This window comes from Silurus meridionalis, chromosome 15 (assembly GCF_014805685.1).
Source record: "Silurus meridionalis isolate SWU-2019-XX chromosome 15, ASM1480568v1, whole genome shotgun sequence".
NCBI lineage: Eukaryota > Metazoa > Chordata > Actinopteri > Siluriformes > Siluridae > Silurus > Silurus meridionalis.
In genome coordinates this window covers 20,904,976-20,926,427 of record NC_060898.1, presented here as the reverse complement: position 1 = coordinate 20,926,427, position 21,452 = coordinate 20,904,976, and the positions used below count along the sequence as shown (strand labels likewise).

Below are 21,452 nucleotides of genomic sequence, written 5' to 3'. Positions count from 1 at the left end.
TGTCTCTAAACCATACAACATCGCAGGTCTCACCACAGTCCTATAAACTTTCCCTTTCAGATGCTCTTCTGTCTTATTCTGGAATAAAATCACGCCTAAAGGCCTGCGACTCAGACTGTACTGACGAATGTCATGGATATTTGGAAGGAACAAACTTTCTACAGATCATGAACTGAGAAATTTCAGTGTGACTCAAAGTATGCATGACTTCTGTACATTTTTAGCTGTAAAAAATATCTTCCTAATTAGGTTAAAACAACCATAATATAACTTATGAACCCATTGATTTTTTGAATTTGTATATAATATTATAGGACAGTTTTAATTCAAAACGTATGCTATTCCACTCCAAACCACTAGATGACAGTCATTCGATTACTTTATTTTATTTTATTTTTTTTAAATCGCTGCAACGCTGGACGCGTTTCATATAACTACCTACCTTTAGGTTAAGCGCACTATTTAGGGTGTACAAACCCTTGTTTCGCGTCCTACTTAGTGCACTTAGATTTTCGATATGGAGTGGTTTGGGATACAAAGACTTGTTTGAGGAAGAATCCAGAATAACCACTTATTTGTTACATAGTGCACTAAGTAGAGCGTGTAGTATTGACCTGTACTCTTGTAATAGTGCACCTTTATAGGGAGGAACTAGAGATTTATACTACGGCTTCGGAGCGGGACGCAAAGGCTTGAGAGGGTGTTTTTTTCCCTTTTTTTTCATTACGCGGTGATCGAAAATGGCGACTTCCTTGGGCTCCAACACGTACAACAGACAGAACTGGGAGGATTCTGTGAGTATTATATAAAGCTGCAGTATAATCGATGAGTTTATTATCGCGGTTCTGACGGCGCATCGTTAAGTAATTGAACGAAACAAATAAAACGGTGTCATTCCTCTTTAAAGCTAGCAAGCAAACGGTCTACCGCGCTCGCGAGCTAACGTGCTGCTAATCAAAGCTAGCCGAGCTAATTACCTCAGAACTCGCCAGAAAGACCCACAAAACTTAAATAAAATTCACTTTAAACCTAATAATGTATTAAAAACACGTGGGGTTTGGTCTGAGAAGGGGTCTATTAGATTAGAGCTCCACAACCATGTTATTGGGCCGTGGTTCATTTGCTACCGGGCCATAAAGGAAAAAATATATAGTTTTATAACCTTATTTTATTTTTTTTTGCAACATTATCAAAGTTGTACACAAGGATTTTCCTCTAGCATCGTGTTAAGCAGAGAGATTTTGGGTTTGAGGACCGGGTTCGATTAGCCGTAAATGGCACTGTGTCTGGGTTCTGTAAATATAGTAGATAGAAATGATGGAAGTCTATTCATATAAACTGAACTGAACTGCTTTGCTTTTCTCAAACAGGACTTTCCTATTCTCTGTCAAACATGCTTGGGAGAAAATCCATACATCCGCATGGTGAGTATGTAGTTTTTAATAATGAGCTCAGTGTCCATGTGTGTACTATAACCAGTGTTGTGCTCGTTACTAAGAAATATTAACTAGTTACAGTTACTCGTTACTTCATTCAAAAAGTAACACAATTACTTTGTTGATTGCTCACACCAAAGTAATGCGTTACTGTTAAAAGTAACTTTTTAGTTACTTTTACAAAGAACCTTCTTTAATGTTCGCATTAATGCCCTTTTATGCGTTATGGTCTACAAACACAAAACTGACTTAAACACAAAGTCATTTTTAAACACTATTTTATTAAGTCAGAGCAGCACAAACTGAATATATCACAAGGATTTCTGAAATAAATAACAAAACAAGCTGAATAATATATTCACAATGAAAAACTAAAGTGGCTTCTGCATCATAAAAGCTGTTGTGTTGAGCTCTTAAACATGTTCCCTTCACAACTGAAGTAGGAAAACTATCAACAATGTAGAACACCGGGTTAGCTTCTAGCTTCGTCCAGGCATGGAGTTCCTGGTGGAGCTTCAACAGATTGGAGTTGCTGTTTATCGCAGTAGATACGAGCTTCGAACCAGAAAGACACAGCTTACATTTGACTAAAAAGTTTTTGTCTTTATACTCAACTAAAGTGAAATAATGAGCATATTTCCACTTTGAGAAACTCGTCTTGCTCTCGCCTCGACTCGCCATTACTGCCGCACAGACCTGAATAAACTGAGACACGCCCACAGTGCGTCTTCTTCGTGTTTACAGTGGTTCATCCACCAATCCTACAATGCGTCTCTGCTGTAAACAGGTTAGACTGAAGGCTACACTTCAGCCAAAATTAATTCATTTTATAAAAGTAACGGGTAACGCACCATACGGTAACGGAGTTACTTTATTTAAAAAGTAATGCGTTACAGTATTAGTTACTGTCAAAAGTAACTGCGTTACAGTAACACATTACTACCCAACACTAATTATAACAAACCGGTTGAACACATTTATGAAGAATTTCAGTGGCCAGGTGAAGATGCTTTTGAAAAGTTTAGTCTTTCCATGTTTTCATGCACAACATTTTTTTTCACAACCGTAAGAAGGCGAAACTTGCCTACCACAGACACGCTCCACGGTTGTATACAATGTTTTGAGTGCACAATCTCTGGGATGAAGTTGTCCCTCAAAATGCCAAACCGGTCAAATCCCGATGTCCATTAAGCATGTTTTGATTGGACCGTAATACTTACAGCCTTTTGAATAAAACTAGTTTTACTCCGTTGACACTCTTGAAATGTTTTTTTAAGCAAATAAACCCAAACATAACCATAGAAGTTGATGGCGCTAAGAAAAAAAAACATTGGGGTGCATTTTCCCTTCACTCGAACTAGGAAACCCAAACCTGTTCCTGCATGATAATGTCCCTGTGTACAATGTAGCACATCTATCCACAAGAGTGGAGCTTCTTATAACAGCAAATGGAGACAATGTGGAATTGGATGTTGAAAAAAGCCTAAATCTAATGGTGAGGTGTCCACAAACTTGTGTATGTATGTTTCAGTATTTGTTTATTTGTTGAGTTGTATTGATTTAATACCCACAACTTAATGAATGTAGCTGTAACAGACATGTCCTCAGTGCTTTAATGTTTGCATAACATTTTCCTGACATGACAGTTTTATTTGTGATATTTGAATGTCAGTTTTTTGTTTTGTTCATTCCGAATAAAAAATAAAGCACGGCAAACTCCATGTAACATAAACAGGAAATATCGCTTTAATGTCATGTTTTTATGGAGTTCTGGGTTTTACTTTAATGTGCTTTGTGTAGTAGGAAAGACTGTAAGTCGCATTTGTCTCGTTGCACATTCACAGTGCACAGCAAAAAGTTTGGAAATACCAAATCTATGTTTTTTGAGACACATGCATGTTTTTTTGTTTCTATGCAACAAACTCGGCAATTTAACTGTATGAAGATTTGCTTTGACCAACCAAATCTAAAAATGTACAGACTTTATTTTCTTTGTAAAAATACTCCCCTAGCATGAAGAACAGCTTTACACACATTCAGTATCCTGATGGTTCGTTTCTTCAAATGTTCAGTTGAATATTTTTTTGCCAAAGATGTTCTTTACTATTTGGGAGTTTTCTTTCTTGTGATCCAGTTCATTACAGAGCAGTTCGATAGGATTTAGGTGCAGCGACTGGGCAGGTAATTCTATTATAGATAACACTCCAGATGACCGTTTGCTCTTTAAATGACGCTTGCATAGTTTGGACGAACACCTCGGCTCATCATCTTGTGTGGTGAAGTCGGTTCTAATGAGCTGCAGTCCAGATGGAATTGCTTGGTGTTGAAGTATGAAATGGTTGCCATGTTGGTTCAGGATTTCTTTCACTTTCCGGAATGAGTCTCCAACCTTCCCTGCTCCGTTAAGCTTTCACCTCCATATATTTACCCTTTTAAGTTTTTCCCCTTAGAGCCAAAAATGCCCAATTTGGATTCATGTGTCTAAAAACTTTCGTGCAGTCATTCACTGTCCAATTCTTGTGAGTTTTTTGCATAAAAACAAAAGAAACGTTTCTCAAAAGCTTTAAAAGATTTGTGTTTCCAAACAAGTGCTGTATATACAGAGAACAAAAGACCTTCTGCTAATTAAAATATCACTACTGAGCTGTAATGAAAGCATAAGTGTGTAGAGGAAACATGAAGCTTTTGTCCACTCTTCTATTTTATTCCTTTTTTTCGACAGACTAAAGAAAAGTATGGCAAAGAGTGCAAGGTAAGATATGAATGGATTTAGTTTTACTGAGTTCATTTAATTTTTGCCTTTAATGATTCAACACATTCACGTGTGTCCTGCTCTGTCCCAGATCTGTGCCCGTCCCTTCACTGTGTTCCGCTGGTGTCCCGGTGTCAGGATGCGCTTTAAGAAGACGGAAGTGTGTCAGACCTGCAGTAAGATGAAAAACGTTTGTCAGACCTGCCTGCTGGATCTGGAATTTGGTACTGAACGTCTCTCTGTTTAGCTGATTCACGTTTATACGGTTTCTTACCGACGACACACACACATGCTCACTGTAATGAAGTGCCTTTAATCGCCTTTTATTTTAATTTTTCCATCAAACCCAATGTAGGTTTACCCATCCAGGTCAGAGACACAGGGCTGTCCGTTAAAGATGACATGCCGAGATCGGACGTCAACAAAGAGTACTACACCCAGAACATGGAGCGAGAGGTAACGATCTGGGCTATCAGTGTATAAATTATTGCTATTTATTGAAAACAATATTGAAGGAAGTCAGGTAGAGCTTTCTGACTGGAATGATCATTTGGAATAGGAATATATTTTCAGTTCATTACCCAGAAGTTGTTCCAATGCATATACACTGATCAGGCATAATGGTGTATTAAAGCTTAATGGCCACAATCAGACATAACATTATGACCACCTCTTTAATATTGTGTTGGTCTGCATTTTGGTGCCAAAACAGTCCTGACCTGTCGATCATAAACAGCAAAAACTTCTTCAGCAGTTTGAGCTACAGTTTCTCGTGTGTTGGATCGGACCACATGGACCAGCCTTTGCTCCCCACGTGCATCAATAAGCCTAGACCCTGAGGCCAGTTCACCACTGTTCCTTCCTTGGCGCACTTTTGATAGATTCTGACCACTGCAGACCAGGAACACCCCACAAGAGCTGCATCTTTGGAGATGCTCTGATGTCACTTTTTAAAAAAAAAAACTTGCTCAAATCCTTACGTTCACCCATTTTCCTTCTCCTAACACGTCAACTTTGAGGATAAAATGTTCATTTGCTGCTTAATTAATATATCCACCCACTAACAGGTGCCATGCAGAAAAGATAATCAGTATCATTCACTTACTGGTCCTGATGTGATGTCATAATGCTATGCCTGTTTGGTGTGTTTTACAGCACTTATAATTTTTGGTCTGTTCCAATGGGGATATGGATAAAGCAGCATCAGATAAAACATGATTACATTTTCACATGCGCAGACTGTAAACTATAAAACAACAAAAAAACCGCTGTTTCTAGATTGCCAACTCAGAAGGAACGCGGCCAGTAGGTGCGCTCGGTAAAGCCCCTGGATCCAGCGACATGCTCTTGAAGCTTGCTCGCACCACTCCTTACTACAAGAGGAACAGACCTCACATCTGCTCTTTCTGGGTGAAAGGAGAGTGCCGTAGGGGAGAAGAGTGTCCATACAGGTGAGTTACAGCTCTTTGTTGGAGTCGTTTATTTAAAATAACAATAAAAATTCCTCACAGCTGAACTGAATGTTGCTCCGATTGGGTTCGGTGTCACACTATAGGCACGAGAAGCCCACAGATCCCGACGACCCGTTGGCTGATCAGAACATTAAGGACCGCTACTACGGCATTAACGACCCGGTGGCTAATAAGCTGCTGAAGCGAGCCTCCACAATGCCAAGATTAGACCCACCTGAGGACAAGTCCATAACCACACTGTACATCGGAGGCCTGGCGGACACCATAACGGATTCCGAGCTCAGGTACGTGTGACGATTAATACGTAGCAATGCCGTTAACGCGTTCTTGGCTCTCTGTAACGTGGGTTCTGACTGGCTATTTTTTTTCTTCAGGAACCATTTTTACCAGTTTGGCGAGATCCGTACCATCACCGTAGTGCAGAGGCAGCAGTGCGCCTTCATCCAGTTCGCCACGCGTCAGGCTGCTGAGATGGCCGCGGAGAAATCCTTCAACAAGCTCATCATTCACGGCCATCGCCTCAATGTCAAGTGGGGCAGGTAAGTCACAGAGCGTTGTGTGTAAGAGGGTTTTTAAAGCTTTATTCATTTGTCGCCGAGCCGTAAAACGTAGATGAAGTAAGAGAGTTTGCATATGGGTGTGTAATGTTTCTCAGTAAAATAAAATCTAAATGAGACACAGTACAGAATTTACAACACTGAGTTGTCTTTAAGAGCAGTAACTTGGGCGAGTGTGCTGTTTGCTCATCACGTATTCTTGGAATGTGTTAGGTCCCAAGCAGCACGAGGAAAAGATGGAGAAAAGGAAGGAGTGACCGAGAGTGGAATTCGACTGGATCCTGTCCCTGGCCTCCCTGGAGGTATGTTTCGGGAAAAATTATTTAAAAAAAAAAAAAAAATGTGGTCCGTTTCGTTCATATGGTGTATGCAATAAAAAGTCATATTTATTGATTTTAAATTTGATATGAACATATGTAGCTGTCTTATTGTCCGTGGTGTCTGTGTGTGAGATTTGCTATAGTTTTTTTGCCATAATTGCAAAATATTTCAGACCCTTTCATCTGCATTTCAGAAAGTTTAAAAACTTTGTAGCACTTTTAGTGTTTTTTCGATCTCACAATGACTGTGCGATACGCCAAAATTTGCCACGTACATAGATTTGCCTGCAGCCACATACATACTGTATAATTTATACATGAGAGGCTTAAGTATTTTTAATGATAATCTGATGATAATTGAAAATAATATTGATTTAAATATTACATAAGTCATTTGTATATGCATAGAGCTGTTGCAATTTCCTTTCAAGCAGCGACTCTTTTTACTAAATAAATGATAGATTTTTTTTGTATGAATGTCGATCTGTTACGAATAAATCACTGCAATTTTCAACAGCATTGCCTCCACCACCCGTCTCCACCGATGACATCTCGGCCAACTATTTCAACTTGGCGCCTACCTCCGGTCCTGCAGTCATGAATTTAGGAATCCCCCCTCCCCCTGGAGTAGCCATGCCTCCTCCTCCAGGTATGTCCTGCTCACTCTTTGCACTTTCTGCATATTATGAAATAGGAGGTAACGTTTTGTTTATTTTATTGTTAATTTGTTTTTAAATGCCTGTATTCTCACACACACTTTACTGTTTCTGTAGGTTTTGCCCCCCCTATGTACCCCTCTATGGATCCTATGGCCCCGCCTATGCCACCCCCTATGGTCATGAGGCCTCCAGGCCAGGTGCATTATCCTTCCCAGGATCCTCTACGTATGGGGGCCCACGCCAGTCGCCACGGAGGCTCCTAGACTGGGAGAAAACTACCGTACTGAAGTGTATAGGTGTGAAGCAGACTTTTTTTTTTTTTTATTTGTTTGTTTGTTTTTGCCAATGCCCCTATTCTCCCCCAAAACACAATTTCTGGAGTCTTTTTATATCAGTAAACTTTAATGAACTTGTTGTGAATTTATTAGTGTTCCTGGTCTGATAGAAATAAATATTGGTCTAGCCAGATGAAGAGAATTGAACAGGTCTCATTGTGATGCTTTTAAATTTGGAAGTTGAGGTTTCAGAATGCAGAAAGGATCAACAATTTTTTTTGAAGAAGAAAGGTGTTTTTTGTTTTCCCTCTTTTTTTTCTTTTTTTTTTTTTTCACTGATCTGTGTATTGAGCAAAATAACTTGCAGTTACCAATAAATACCACACGAGGCCGTTGCTGACTGCTCATGTAGGCCTTGTTCCCAAGGAAACCATTTGAACCAGTAAATAAAACAGACATCACTTATCAAATATGCTTTGCTTATAATTGTTGTCTCCTTCCACTGTTAATTGTACTCTTTTTAATATTCATATCTGTGAATTTATATAATTTGTGCCTGCTGGCTCAGTTTGCAGTTTGGAATTAAATGCATGCTGATGGTGTGCATACAGCAAGTGTGTGTGTTACACACTCCAGCCTCTTGGTATGCGGTTGAAGTTGGGCCGAGTGCACATTCTCTCCCAGGTGAGGGTGGGCTCGGTGTAGGCCTGCATTAATTCAAAGCCAGGCAGGGGCAAGGTCCGGGTGCTTCCTGTTGTTCCTCCAAATGGCATCGGAGCTCTGTGAAAACAATGTGCTCTTATCAGGGTGCATTTCAAGTGTTTCTTTCATACAGAGAGTAATTTTCTATCACACCATGCCAGAACTTTAGTTGGGCTTTGAGGTTCTTCAGCATTTCTTATACCATGCATGTCTATCAGAATTTTGCACACCATGAGGACTTGCACCACATTTGTCAAATTAAAGTTTAGTCATGATTTGTGTGACTGTCTACCAGCAACAACTTTTTTTTAAATCCTATGGCTGTATGTCTTTAATAAATGTCTGATTTCTATTTTATAGCACATTTTTAATGTTTATCCAAAAGTATGTTCAGATAGTCAGATACTGATCTGGTGTCGGTGTTCATCCCAAAAGTGTTCAGTAAGGTTGAGGTCAGATTTCTATAGGAGATCTTACATGCCAAACCTTGTAAAGCACATCTCTATGTCGATGGCTTTGTGCACAGGGGCATTGCTGGTTTGGCTCTTGTAGAAAAGTTCATTTTACCGCATCCAAAGACATCCTACACAATTGTGTGTCTCTAGCTTTGTGGTTACAGTTTGGTTAGGAACCACATATGGCTGAAAAGCAGGGTGTCCAATACTTTTGTCCATATAGTGCATGTTTTTCCCTTTACAGAAGATTCCAGCCTACTAATCAACATCTATTTTTTTATGGCACAATATTTGATGTTCCTCTTTCAATCCTGCATCTGTCAATCAAGTTTCTGCTCATAATTAAAGCTCCAGCTCTGTACCTGCCAGGGTCTTTAAACATGGGTGAAAAACTAATTATAAATGGCTTATCAATTGCTTGTCAATTAAAAAAAAAAGCTTAAAATATTTCACTAGTATTTAGTGATCCTGGATATGTGCCAGTTTGCAGGTTGAGAAAGAACCATATATGGCTGGAAAAGTCAAGTAAAAATGGAATAAAAAGGTCTTTACATCATCGACATTATATAAAGCTAAATAATATCCAGTAAGCACATTCTCTGAACGTCTTTTCTCATTTATCACGGCAACCTCACCACCAGCTTCCTATTTTGAAGAGAGGAGACTCCCAAAACATGCACTTCACAATATCACTGATTACACAACTGATTACACAACTGATCTATCAAGCTCTTGTGTAATTTCTTACTAAAATACCTTTAGTTAGTACTCAATATAAGCCTTTCAGTTCTACTAACATCCGTCACAAATGCGATAGTCAGATCTGGATTCTCCTGGAGTCACCTGCACTGTGCTTTAATGGCTTTGAATCTATTCATCTTAAAAAAAATTACCATTCCATAATTTTGAAATCAATAAAATAGTTATTAATGTATATGAATTTGGTATTTTCATCATATTTGCTATGGTTCATGCTTTCAGCCGGTGGCAGCAGACTACAGGAAAGAAAGTGACCGACTTAAGGGGGGATTTTCCTCCTCCATTCGATCCTCTAATCTTTAAAACAGCTAGAACATCTATACATTTGATCAAAGTGCATAAAAGCTAAAAAAAAAAAAATAATAAATCCAGATTTATTTCATTGTAGGTTTTATTCAGGCCAAGGGGCTCCTGTGGCTCCAGAACACCCGATTTATATAGAAATATATAAACAATTGCCAGGCTGCCATACTGATTCAATGCCTGACACACACACACACACACACACACACGTGTCTGTGTGTATATATATATATATATATACACAGACAGAAGTATTATAAGGGCACTGCTTGAAAGGAAGAATCCTATTTCAGTAATACTGAAGTAATTTTTTGTCTACTTCCTAGTTTTAATGACTTTCAAATATACATGCAACTTTAACTACATTTCTGATTCAACAGATGTATTTTTTATTCCGCTATATTTCCTTTGACGATGAGCGTTATCTATTACATTTTGCCTGAGCAACAGCATTAATGGGGAATGATTTCATAAACAAAGGTTTTTTTTTTTTTTTTAACGCTAACCTGTTGAAGCATCTGTAATTAGCAGAGTCGGGTTTGTAAGGAGGTTCAGGCAGGCGGGAACTAATGACAGCCAGCAAGGTTTCATTGTCGCTCTGTTTCTCCCATGGTGAGCAGTAGGACTTGGGGATGATAGTAATATTGAACTTCTCAGGAGGAATCTCTTTCAGGGGTCCAGAATATCCTGCGTCAATAAGATTGTGTAAATCATCATTAGTGTTTTCTCGATACGTATTCATGCACAGAGTAAAACATGGGGCAGTTACCTGGTGCAAGAACATTTGGATTTCCCTTTTTGGCTACGGTGTGATGGAGTGTGGCTAGCAGGTTGTTTCTCTCTGGTGGGCTGACCTTTGGGCTGTTTTGAGCTCGATCTGTCAATCCTTCCGTAGCCTGATGACAAAGAGTCTCGCTTTGCTAAACAGGATATAAATCATGAGCATGACGTGACCATCCAAAGCTCACCTCCATCCACCTGCATAATGTATTCGGAATTGAATCTGTGCACTGCGAAGGCAGCGAGGAACCATATAATTTAACCGAATACGCGAGATTTCATTGTTTGTATTATATAAGTGTGTAATAACATTAACATAATGACAGAACGCCTACGTTGGCTTACATTGTCAGCCTGTTTTCCGGAACCTTCTAGCGTGAACTTTTCCACTCTCCTTTGTCTCTCTTGGAACATTCTGGACCCCCTGTTTGAGCGCAGGTTTAACTCCTCCATCATTACATCCTGCGGAACACTGATCTTCTTTCCCAGGTCTAGACAATCTGTCATGCACACACGTATGACAATTGAGAACACTGATTACAGTGCAAGGATTCGTATATAATTATATGGGCGCACTCTTTCTATATTAAACTTGTGCCCAAGTTGAACAAAGACAGACATTTTTTGTCACTTTCTCAAGCCAGAAAAACCTAAATGGCTATCTATTAGTGCAAGCTTTCGAGATTTGTTGTAAAATTGACATGATTGACTGGCAATTGATGAGCCATATAATTTGTTTTTCTCCGATTTTTCAAAGAGTTGGCTGGAATCTACTGTGAGGGCAAATACATACACCATAGGGACAAAAGTATTGGGACACCTGACTTTTCAGCCAAATATGGTTCTCCAAACTGTTATCACAAAGCTGGAGGCATTAGAATGTAGGATAGGATGTGTTTGATGTGCTAGCAATACATTTTTCTTTCACTTGAACTAGGAGATGCAAACCTGTTTTAGCATGACAAGGCTCCTGTACACAAAGCCACCTCCATAAAGAATATGCTTTACATGGGTTCGAGAGACCTGCTATAGAGATCGGTCCATCAACCCTATTATACACCTTGAATTTGGGATGAATTTGAAAGCTGGTAAAACCCCAGGACTCACCCTCTATTAGCACAAATCCCCACAAGCATCCTCTAAAATCAAGTGGAACACCTCAGAGGATTATTATAACTGCAAATTGGAGACTAAATGTGGAATGGGATGTTCAAAAAGCACATATGAATATAATACTCAGGTGTCCACAAGCATTTGTACATATAGTGTATCTAATTGCTATTAAAGTGTATGATGCATGGATAAGGAACGTAATATTAAGCGTTAAAGCTAGCTTGTTAACTAATAATCTTGCAAGCTTCTGGAGCCCTGAGACCATCTGGATAAGCTATCTAGCCAGTTCCCTTTTTTTCAGCATTACTTTAGCAGGATAGCCCACATTGTTAGTTACTTAAAAACAGAATAGAAACATAATATTTTCACCACATGGTAATTACTCAGTCTCAGTCACTAGTCCTAATGAATGATTACTATATTAGCAGTAATGTTATGAGTCACTGTGTTTTCTACTCATTCAATCGCTACTTATGTATGCATAGAGTGGTGTATAGATCATAGATCAATGTTACATTGTGCAGTATACAGTAAATTTATACACAATGATGCTTTTATGCCTTTATAACTAATGCTCTTTTTTGGACCATCCTTACCAAAGGAACAGTAAATGAGACGTGAAGGCTTGAAAGGAAATCCACCCACATGTAGAAACCGCAGTAGAAATATAAGAGCATATTATTTTTTCGGAGCTAAGCTATCTTCGCTCAAATACACAGGGTCTTAACAAGGGTTTACCAAATGTCAGTCCTTTCATACTTACAAGCTGTGTGAAGCTAATGAGAGTCAGGGAGGCATAAATCATTTTTTGGCCGTGTGTTCCATTTTTTTTGGTCAGCTTGCTTGTTTATTTGGCGTCACATCCCTATCAGCGAGGCAGCGATTTTATTGTCTGTGCTTCCTGAGGCAGACTTTGAATAATTCTGTTCTAATATTGGACACTGCCGCTGTTATCACACTGCAAATTGGCTACAACTCATTTGTCCTCTTTTACAGTCTATTAGTTGGTGGAAATTACTCGGGAAGCTTAAAAGTGTCTGAGTAGAACGCTATAAATAAACTAGATATTCACTCTTTTATCTGTACTTTATATAGTCCTAGATCTTTCAGATGCTACTTTGATGTTAATTATAACATTAAAGTTTTTCACCAGCTTATAAATATTCCTAAATGTACACTGATTATGGTCACATGTGGAGTAAATCACTATGCACCAGTTTGAGTGACCGAATGACTGAATCTTTAAATGCATACTTTTAAAGTGTGTTCTTAGTCTCTTCCGAGACGAAAGCTTTTAATCCCTTGCTGTGATATTGCATTACCGACAGGCATCCTGCTTCAGCCGTCCCACCAGACGGAATGCTGATGTAGTTTTATTGAGAGGAACTAATCAGAATGGACTCAATTGAAGTAGGTTTTGGAAACAGGTTTCTGGTTAATCACAATGCTTTTTTTAATTCAAAAACTAGAACCCCAAAGCGTTTTGTGTATATCTTACCTCCTCGTGCCTCTAAGCCCAGGGCCACGAACTGCTGTTGTCGCTCTTTAGCGAGATCGACAGGCATGATGATCTGAACCGTTGAGATACAAAGAACAGTTTTTTTTCTCATGAATCTCTAGAAATCCTGACAAACATCTTGTGAAGACTATACCAGCTTTACATGCTGTACCAAGCTTTTACGGGCTTACCAGTGTATGAAGAGAGTGTCTTTTCTCGTATACACCCAGGACTGAATCAATCTGACCCTAAGTCCCAAGGAGTCAAACTCTTATATTTACCAGGGTTAGAAATGGACCCTAAAGTTTCTCTCTGGTTAGATCACGGGCTTATTATAGAGAAGTTGGAGCAAGAGCTAATGTACTACGATTAGCATGAATGTTTTTCTATATCCCCACTAATAAAAACATGATCCTTAGACACGCTCACAGATGGTCCTGTGAATTTGAGAGGCAGCTCTGTACTCTGAGTCATTCCCAAGTCTGTCATTCTCGGAGTTCTTAATCATGCCTGAGGAGGGTCCCTGTGGAAATAAATTCAAGAAGCGAGAAATCCTAGTAGCACACACCTTTTATACTGAATTCTTTAACTTTTGCAAAGGTTTTGGCTGAGGTCATCATTTGTGCGTGAAGAAAGACAGAAAATGTAAACTATGTTGTCAAATTTTTTTCCCTTTCACTCATTTTTTAACTCCTAACTTCGGAAAACAACGCATTGCTTCCATAATATCAGCAAGTCTTGCTAAATTTAACCAAACATCATAATATAAACAGATATATCCCATTTAGCTGCCACTTAAATAATAGCAATACAAATATAAATACAAATTATAACCAAGTTTTCATTGAAAGACAGATAATTTGACATATAAGTCAGAATCTCAGTTGTAAAACAGTTAAGCTAATGTTAGTATAGCTAGCATAGCCACTACACTTTGCTAGCATTACACTGAGCTGCCTAGTGTCTTGAAAAAGCTGTGGAAATTAAATGATTTCTTTAATAAACACATTTTTATAAGATTATCTTCTGTGTATATATATATATATATACAGACGTATACAACTTTTATGATATGTATATTTGTCAATAAAGAAGTAAAAACAGCAGTAGTTAAAACTGTAAAGCTGTACCAGTTGTTTTATAGTGATATACTGTTATATGGTTAAGTATGTATTTCTTCTAAAATAGTCAGCACTCTATTAAATGAAAGTTTTACCACTAGACATGACATTACTGTAAAAAAAAACGACACAATTAATACACCAGATATGAAATGCAATAAAGATTTCTGAAGTTTTTTTCAAACAGAAGTTAATTAGTGAGGAAAACAAACAAAATTCTTCCAGTTAATCCCAATGTACTGTTTGGAAAAAAGTGTATTTCCTAGAGTATTTTCAGTATAGACCAAAGTTAGTGGAAACCTAACACACCAAACGTTTGTGATCGTGTGGGATTCTTGAACATCTCATTTCACATTGAGTGCCAATTTGCTGTTAGAATAAACTCCACTCTTCTGGAAGATGTTCAATTCATCGCAAAGATGTTCAAAAGTGTTTCGATCAAAGCTCTTTTGCTTGCTACTCAGGGTCTTCCACTCCAATCCATGTAAAATGTACAGTTTGTTCATGAAGCTGGATTTGTGCACAGGGGCTTTGTCATGCAGGGGGGAATTTAATGTCAAACCAAAACACACTATACAAATTTGAGCCTCCAACTTTGTGGTAACAGTTTGAGGAAGAACCACATATGGCTGGAAAAGTCAGGTGTCCCAATACCTTTGTCAGTATAGTATATGTACTGACTAGCACAAATATCCAATCAGCAGGTGGAACAGAGAGGTCAGGGGAGGAATGGCCAGATTGGTTCAACCAGGATGAGAAAAAAGCATCAAAAAATGCACAAAATTCTAACTTTAAGGTGGATTTGATACAGCAGCAAAAAAACCCACACAGGTTCCACTCTTATCATCCACATCATCCATTATCATTCTTGTTTTTCCAATAATATTTTCCCTATTATGATATTTCTTGTAACATTGCTCTAAATGAAATGATCTTTTTTGCTACATTATTGGTTGATTGTATAGATATACAGAGAGTTAACTGACAGAAAATGCTTTAATGACATAATTGAGGCTCACAGGTTACTGGAAAAGGTACAGAAGACCAAGAACACACAATATATAAATATAACTGAGCGAACAAGAGTTCAGGTCAGGAAAGAAGCTTCTCTGTTTGAGATTGTTCCTCCAACACGCCGCTCCACAACCAACTATCTACAAATCTATAAATTGTTTTCACCAGTGAATGCCTCATATGGACGCATGACTCATCCGTTTCTAGGATGCAACTCTGTTTGTATCATTATATGCAGCTAGAATGCAAAAACAGTATCCATAATAGAAGAAGAATACCATTTTAACTATCGCAGCCTTTTTCCACATTTTGCTTGTCTTTAGCTTGTCCACTGTATATAGAGCCACTGGTCAGATCCTGTATATCAAACAGCAGAAGTCTTCCTGATATCAGTGATTATACATTTAATTTATATAACTTATAAAATATATTCAAAATACTAGTATTGAAGTATTTACTTCTTCTTATTTACAATATTGTTGCTGATCCAGTTCATTCCATCCTGAGAGGGAGTAGAATTGAAAGAACACACACACACACACACACACACACACACACACACACACACACACACACACACACACACACACGAATGAATGCTGTTTTGGAGCATATAAAAAACAAAGCTTAGATATTAAAGTTATATATATATAGCCTGGACAATGTTATATTATACTATAATGGTAAATGTCAGTTGTTCTGCACTGTTCTGACACCTCTTCTTTTGTTTTGCTCTAGTCTTTTGTTAATCCGTATAGACTCACCTGAACTCCTTCACCTGAAATAGCTGAACAGGCCTGGATCTGCCACTCTCGATCCCGGTATGTGTGCAGGTTGAGGCCCTCTGCAATCTCGCTGGTTGGAGAAGCTGTGGTCAGATCCTGCTTGTTGGCAAAAATGAGAACAGGCACTCCCTTAAGATTCTCCTCATCGATCAGTTCTGAGAGCTCCTACATGAACAGGAAGTATAAAAAAAAAAAATTGCTGGTGAATTGTGAATCATGAGGAAGACCAATGAACATCTTTAGATGGAATGGTGCCCTGCTTCAGTTGAATAGGTGTCATATAGAGTTAAACAGAGTTAAATTCGCTCATTAACAATCAGGTATGGACACACCAGAACCAAACGGTCAATTCTGGAAGTATTTCAAAGTTACAAAAATGTAAAATGATAATTGCACTCACCTGGTGTTTCAAAATTTTGACAGGCAACAAGTCCAGACTGGTTGTAGTCAACGTTTACTAATGTTTTACATAGTAAACTAAAAATAACTTATTAAAGCTTGTAAAAACTTAATTCAAGCATCTGTTTTGAAATTGTTTTAAATTCCTTACGTCATGCAACCATTATAAAGTGTTTTAAATATTATATTTTAGAAAAGATTTTCAGTGAATATTTTTTGATTTTCTTTACATTTTGGTAAAAAATTTTCAAGTATTTGGGTTTTTCCGTTAGAAGGTTTTTACTTTTTTTTTTATACTTTTTTTCATGTATTCCAACACATGAATAATCCATTTATTCTTTTACTGTAAGTGATATCAAGACAAAGTAAAACCTTCGATAAAACCATCTGTTGGATGAGTAACTAATAAATGGCTGCACTTTGTTGTTAAAACCATAGACAGCTGTCCATGCAAAATTTATTAGGCACCATATGAAATATCTCCTGGTTTCATCTCCTATAGCATCTGAAGCTTGTTTACTTGGACAGCTGATAAGGAATTTTGTCCAAACTCTCCTGGGAACATTTCGTACTGTGCTTCATTTTTACAAAATCCGTTTCATATATAATGTATATCCACTGGTTGTTCTCACCAGGCCCGTTTCTTCAAACCTCTTCTTGTCTGCGCTGTCGATGACATAGATCTGTTGGGGGAAAAAAAATCAAGTTATATTAATTCATTCTGAGTTTTATATGTTCTTTAGACCAACATTGTGTGATGTTCTACATCACTGTGATTTCTGCCATCAGGGTTTATAAAGTGTACACAATATGGGCAAAGGTTGATGCTGAGCATCAGAATGGTATGTGCTTTTTGAACATTTCATTCCACATTTAGTCCCCATTTAGTTGTAGCATCATGATTTTCTTCAGCAGGCACTGAGAATGCGCTCAGGTTTGTGGGAAGGATTCTACAACTCCAATTCCTAAAACATTGGCACACTGTGTGTAATGTAAAATGAAATAAATGTAAATAAAAAAGACACCTATTGCACAACATTCCACAAAACTTACAGATGGAAGACGTGATACTACACAGTGTTACACAGTGTTTTGGAGACCTGCTGCAGCCACTAAAATTCATTTTCCTTAAAATTATATATATTCTTAGTTTAAACATTAAATTTTTTTTGTTTCATTGTGAATAAAATATGGAATTATGAGATTTGTAAATCATTGCATTCTGTTTTTATTTACATTTTACACTATGTCCCAACTTTTTTGAATTGGGGTTGTAGGATACAAAGCAATCTCAAAACTTGGTCCAGTGTGCAAAAAAGTTGATCTAGTGGGTGTGAACTTGTTCGTTTCATCAACTTCATTACAACTTGGTGTAGTGCCACTGGGTCTGAAATATTTTTGTGAGATCTAATATCTTAGATGAGATCTTTTGTGAAGTTTTGAATATTCATGATCATCCTCTGAGATACATGCTTTCATAAACTTTCAACATACCAACAAATCTGTGTTCTCCAGATACTTTTTCCAGAATGAACGGATCTTCCTCTGCCCCCCAATGTCCCAGACGTTCAGTTTCATTCCATGACAGGTTACACTCTTAATGTTGAAGCCCTAGAGTGTTATACAACAGAACAATAGACAGTCACATGTAGCGCTACCTATAATTAGCTGACCCTGCTAGCCAGACGAGCATCAGTTTATGGTGAAGTAATCTTCAAATAGAGGATTAAAGTCACTGCTCGATCCACTGTCCTTAAAATCAGGTCTCGTGTGTGGTAACAAAAGCCATAAATATACAGCTGGACTCCATGGCATTTAAATGTACAAACTGTTTAAGTAATAAAGTTCCATTTAGCATGGCTAGCCCATTAATATTACAAGCCTTAAGGAAGTTATTAAGAAGGTCAGCTAAATATGGCTTTGCTGACTCTACTTTGGTCCAGAACATGACCAAAATAGACCTCATGGCCTGTCATCAGCATGACTTCGCTACAGCGGATACATAGAGCTTCAAGATGGGATCAGAAGATATTCAGTGCCTTTACTTTAATTTCTTGGACATTTTATCCAATCTGGTAGAACAAAAGCCTTTCTTTCAGTGCCAGTCTCGCCATCGTTGTTAAAGAAATTTGTGCTGCAAGGGCAATATGCTGCCTTCATGTTCTCTATAGGTAGCAGTTGGCTGCCCATCAGGATGCCGAATATGAGTGTTTTGAAGTCTTGCCTGTTCTGCTCTGTGTATAATTCGATTACGAATGTAATTCCTGTCATGTGAATAAAGTCTCTCAAGTCAGGGTAACTTGTGTATTCTTTTTTAAGAGCTTGACTCATTTTACCCCTGACTGTCATTCCAGTAAACTGAATTTAAGCTAAAACTGTAGGCAAACTGAATATCACTCTAACAGGCTGTAATATGAACAAGTTGTTTTTTTATAAAGACATAAACCAACATGTATTATGCACAAGGATGCTTTATTTGAGAAATAAATACATTTGCAAGGGAAATGCTTCGAATATTTGAAATATTTCTCCTACATGAGATATAAAACAGATCAATTATTAAGTTTGCTAACAAATCAATAAAACCTTAAAAAAGATCTGCCAAAAGAACAAGACTACTTTTGGGTAGTAGAAAATCATTTTTATTCATCTAATTTACTCTATTCTAATAAAAAATATCTTATAATATTGGTGTTTTATAATTAGATACTCCATATGGACAAAAATACAGAGACACCTGACTTTTCCAACCATTTGTGGTTCTTCCCCAAACTTTTACAGCAAAGTTGGAGCAACACGACTGCATAGGATGTCTTTGGATGTGGAAGCATGAACTTTTCCCTTCATTTGAACAAACCAAACCTGTTCCAGAATGACAATGCCCCAGTTCACAAAAACCAGCTCCATGACGATATGCTTTACATTGGTTGGAGGGGAAGATGTCCTGCTATAGAGCTCTTACCTCAACTCTAATGAAGACCTTTGGGATGAATTGAAACACTGTCTGCAACCCAGACCTCCTCACCTACACCAGTACCTGACTTTTGTGAATTTGCTGAATGGACTCTATAGTTGAGACAAACACTCCAAAATAATTCCTAGTGGAACATCTTTTCAAAAGAGTGGAAGTTATTATAACAACAATTTGGGACTAAATGAAAAATTGGATGTTCGAAGAGCACAATCTTACAGCCAGGTGTCCATGAACATTTGTCCATATAGTATAAAAATTCCTCACTAACATTGGTATCTCATTGTTTTCTCTCATTTAGATACACATAAATATATATTTTTTCATATACAGTACAGACAAAAAGTTTGGACACACCTTCTCATTCAAAGAGTTTTCTTTATTTTCATGACTATGAAAATTGTAGAGTCACACTGAAGGCATCAAGGGCTATTTGACCAAGAAGGAGAGTGATGGGGTGCTGCGCCAGATGACCTGGCCTCCACAGTCACCGGACCTGAACCCAATCGAGATGGTTTAGGGGTGAGCTGGACCGCAGAGTGAAGGCAAAAGGGCCAACAAGTGCCAAGCATCTCTCGGGGAACTCCTTCAAGACTGTTGGAAGACCATTTCAGGTGACTACCTCTTGAAGCTCATCAAGAGAATGCCAAGAGTGTGCAAAGCAGTAATCAAAGCAAAAGGTGGCTACTTTGAAGAACCTAGAATATGACATTTTTCAGTTGTTTCACACTTTTTTGTTATGTATATAATTCCATATATAATTCCACATGTGTTAATTCATAGTTTTGATGCCTTCAGTGTGAATCTACAATTTTCATAGTCATGAAAATAAAGAAAACTCTTTGAATGAGAAGGTGTGTCCAAACTTTTGGTCTGTACTGTACATTATACCCCATACTTTTCTGCCAGTACAGTAAATTATAAAACATGAGTTTAAAAACATTTGGGTTTCACTTGTGCTGTATCTCTTAATTTGATTAGGCTGAAGTTTCACCTCTTTCATAATGTCTCTCAATTAAATAAAGTGTACTAGGATTTTGAGCACTATGTATTTTAAATCAATGCTCTAAAAAATGTTTATTTTTCACGGTTTGTGAGTGCAACCACAGTATACCTGAGTTGGTGTAACTGTATTTACATCTTCAGATGCGAGCTGTTTCAGTAGCGTGGTTTTCCCAGCGTTATCCAGACCGAGAAGGACGATCCGAAGCTCCTTTTCTGTCGTTCCCTTTAGTTTCTCAATGACGGAAAACAAACCCTGGGACAGACAATGCAGTTAAGGGGTTTAACAAATGCAGTAGAAAATTGAGCTGCTGAGTAAATCTGCTCACCTCTGCTTCAGATGTCTATGGATGAAATGTTTGAAACTGTGAATCAGAATTTAAATTAGATTTTGGCACAAAACAATTACCCTGTCTCTGGAATTTTTCTAACCTTGAATGCAATTGACTATGAAATCAACATTCAATGATTGTTGTTACAAATGCAACTAAACCCATAAAAGTTCTACATTTAGCTTTAGATGAAACATAAAACAAACCTAGATTACATAATGCAAAAATGCTGACCTCAGAAGTCATTCTTCGAACCAATTGGCGCTCAATAACTTAATGTTGATACCAGTTAGGATACAGTGCGGAAATAATTAAATTCCTTATATCTACCCATCTGTGAAAATAATTATGGACTTCCTATCACAATCTTGAGTCCCAGAGGATTATCACTTACTGAACCATGTGCTCCTTGTTAAGAGCAGACCCTCAGATTTAAGCATACATACCTTTTGGATTTCACCCATTTTGATGTAACTACGCTGGCAGGAAAGACAGAAGGAGGGCAAATAACCTACATGCTATGTAACAAGGTGAGTACAAATCCACTGTGTTCAGGTGTGGCTCTTCTCCGTTATCAAGTTCTCCTCACAAGATATTAGTTCTCTAGAAACTTTATTTCACAAAAGAACGACTAGGAGAGAAAAGGGACATGGACTGGATTAGTAGTCTACGGTTAGCAGCAACCTCTACACCTTCTTCTGTTCCTTTCACCTCCCCCAGGCTATTCTGCTGCTTTAAAGACTTACC

At 37.9% G+C, this 21,452-nt stretch overlaps 3 protein-coding genes across 5 annotated transcripts; 1 reads left to right on the top strand and 2 right to left on the bottom strand.

Annotated features, from left to right (window-relative positions):
• Window positions 1-557: 557 nt before the first annotated feature.
• rbm22 (RNA binding motif protein 22) lies at window positions 558-7,678 on the top strand. The gene is made up of 11 exons (XM_046868606.1): window positions 558-794; window positions 1,371-1,424; window positions 4,159-4,188; window positions 4,280-4,412; window positions 4,544-4,644; window positions 5,467-5,639; window positions 5,744-5,944; window positions 6,035-6,199; window positions 6,431-6,519; window positions 7,055-7,186; window positions 7,311-7,678. The coding sequence occupies exons 1-11, from the start codon at window positions 741-743 to the stop codon at window positions 7,457-7,459; spliced, it is 1,281 nt and encodes a 426-aa protein (XP_046724562.1). The 5' UTR covers window positions 558-740; the 3' UTR covers window positions 7,460-7,678.
• Window positions 7,679-7,805: 127 nt separating this feature from the next.
• Window positions 7,806-13,413, bottom strand: LOC124398417 (myozenin-2). The gene is made up of 6 exons (XM_046868607.1): window positions 13,273-13,413; window positions 13,082-13,154; window positions 10,816-10,970; window positions 10,460-10,610; window positions 10,197-10,377; window positions 7,806-8,251 (listed from the first exon to the last, which is right to left on the bottom strand). Exons 2-6 carry the CDS (start codon window positions 13,146-13,148, stop codon window positions 8,095-8,097), a joined length of 711 nt encoding a protein of 236 aa, XP_046724563.1. The 5' UTR covers window positions 13,149-13,154; window positions 13,273-13,413; the 3' UTR covers window positions 7,806-8,094.
• A 1,319-nt stretch (window positions 13,414-14,732) lies between these two features.
• Window positions 14,733-21,432, bottom strand: arl3l1 (ADP ribosylation factor like GTPase 3, like 1). Of its 3 annotated transcripts, XM_046867814.1 has the most exons (7): window positions 21,152-21,432; window positions 20,703-20,738; window positions 20,486-20,629; window positions 17,895-18,011; window positions 17,033-17,083; window positions 15,981-16,166; window positions 14,733-15,718 (listed from the first exon to the last, which is right to left on the bottom strand). In XM_046867814.1, the coding sequence occupies exons 4-7, from the start codon at window positions 17,976-17,978 to the stop codon at window positions 15,671-15,673; spliced, it is 369 nt and encodes a 122-aa protein (XP_046723770.1). In that variant the 5' UTR covers window positions 17,979-18,011; window positions 20,486-20,629; window positions 20,703-20,738; window positions 21,152-21,432; the 3' UTR covers window positions 14,733-15,670. The 3 variants fall into 3 exon arrangements, with proteins under 3 accessions (XP_046723770.1, XP_046723768.1, XP_046723769.1); XM_046867812.1 differs by lacking the exon at window positions 20,703-20,738 and having other exon boundaries at window positions 21,152-21,431; XM_046867813.1 differs by lacking the exons at window positions 17,895-18,011; window positions 20,703-20,738.
• Window positions 21,433-21,452: the final 20 nt, after the last annotated feature.

Bases quoted from the DNA above. Each gene is read 5' to 3' on its own strand.
- rbm22 (XM_046868606.1), top strand. From the start codon at position 741: ATGGCGACTTCCTTGGGCTCCAACACGTACAACAGACAGAACTGGGAG. The intron at 1,425-4,158 runs GTGAGTATGTAG...TTTTTTCGACAG, and splicing joins AAAATCCATACATCCGCATG to ACTAAAGAAAAGTATGGCAA. The intron at 5,640-5,743 runs GTGAGTTACAGC...GTCACACTATAG, and splicing joins GGAGAAGAGTGTCCATACAG to GCACGAGAAGCCCACAGATC.
- LOC124398417 (XM_046868607.1), bottom strand. From the start codon at position 13,148: ATGCCTGTCGATCTCGCTAAAGAGCGACAACAGCAGTTCGTGGCCCTG. The intron at 10,611-10,815 runs GTAAGCCAACGT...TATCCTGTTTAG, and splicing joins CCGGAAAACAGGCTGACAAT to CAAAGCGAGACTCTTTGTCA. The intron at 10,378-10,459 runs GTAACTGCCCCA...TTATTGACGCAG, and splicing joins TCCAAATGTTCTTGCACCAG to GATATTCTGGACCCCTGAAA.
- arl3l1 (XM_046867812.1), bottom strand. The intron at 18,012-20,485 runs GTATACTGTGGT...ATAACACTCTAG, and splicing joins ATACAGTTACACCAACTCAG to GGCTTCAACATTAAGAGTGT. The intron at 16,167-17,032 runs GTGAGAACAACC...CTGTTCATGTAG, and splicing joins GGTTTGAAGAAACGGGCCTG to GAGCTCTCAGAACTGATCGA.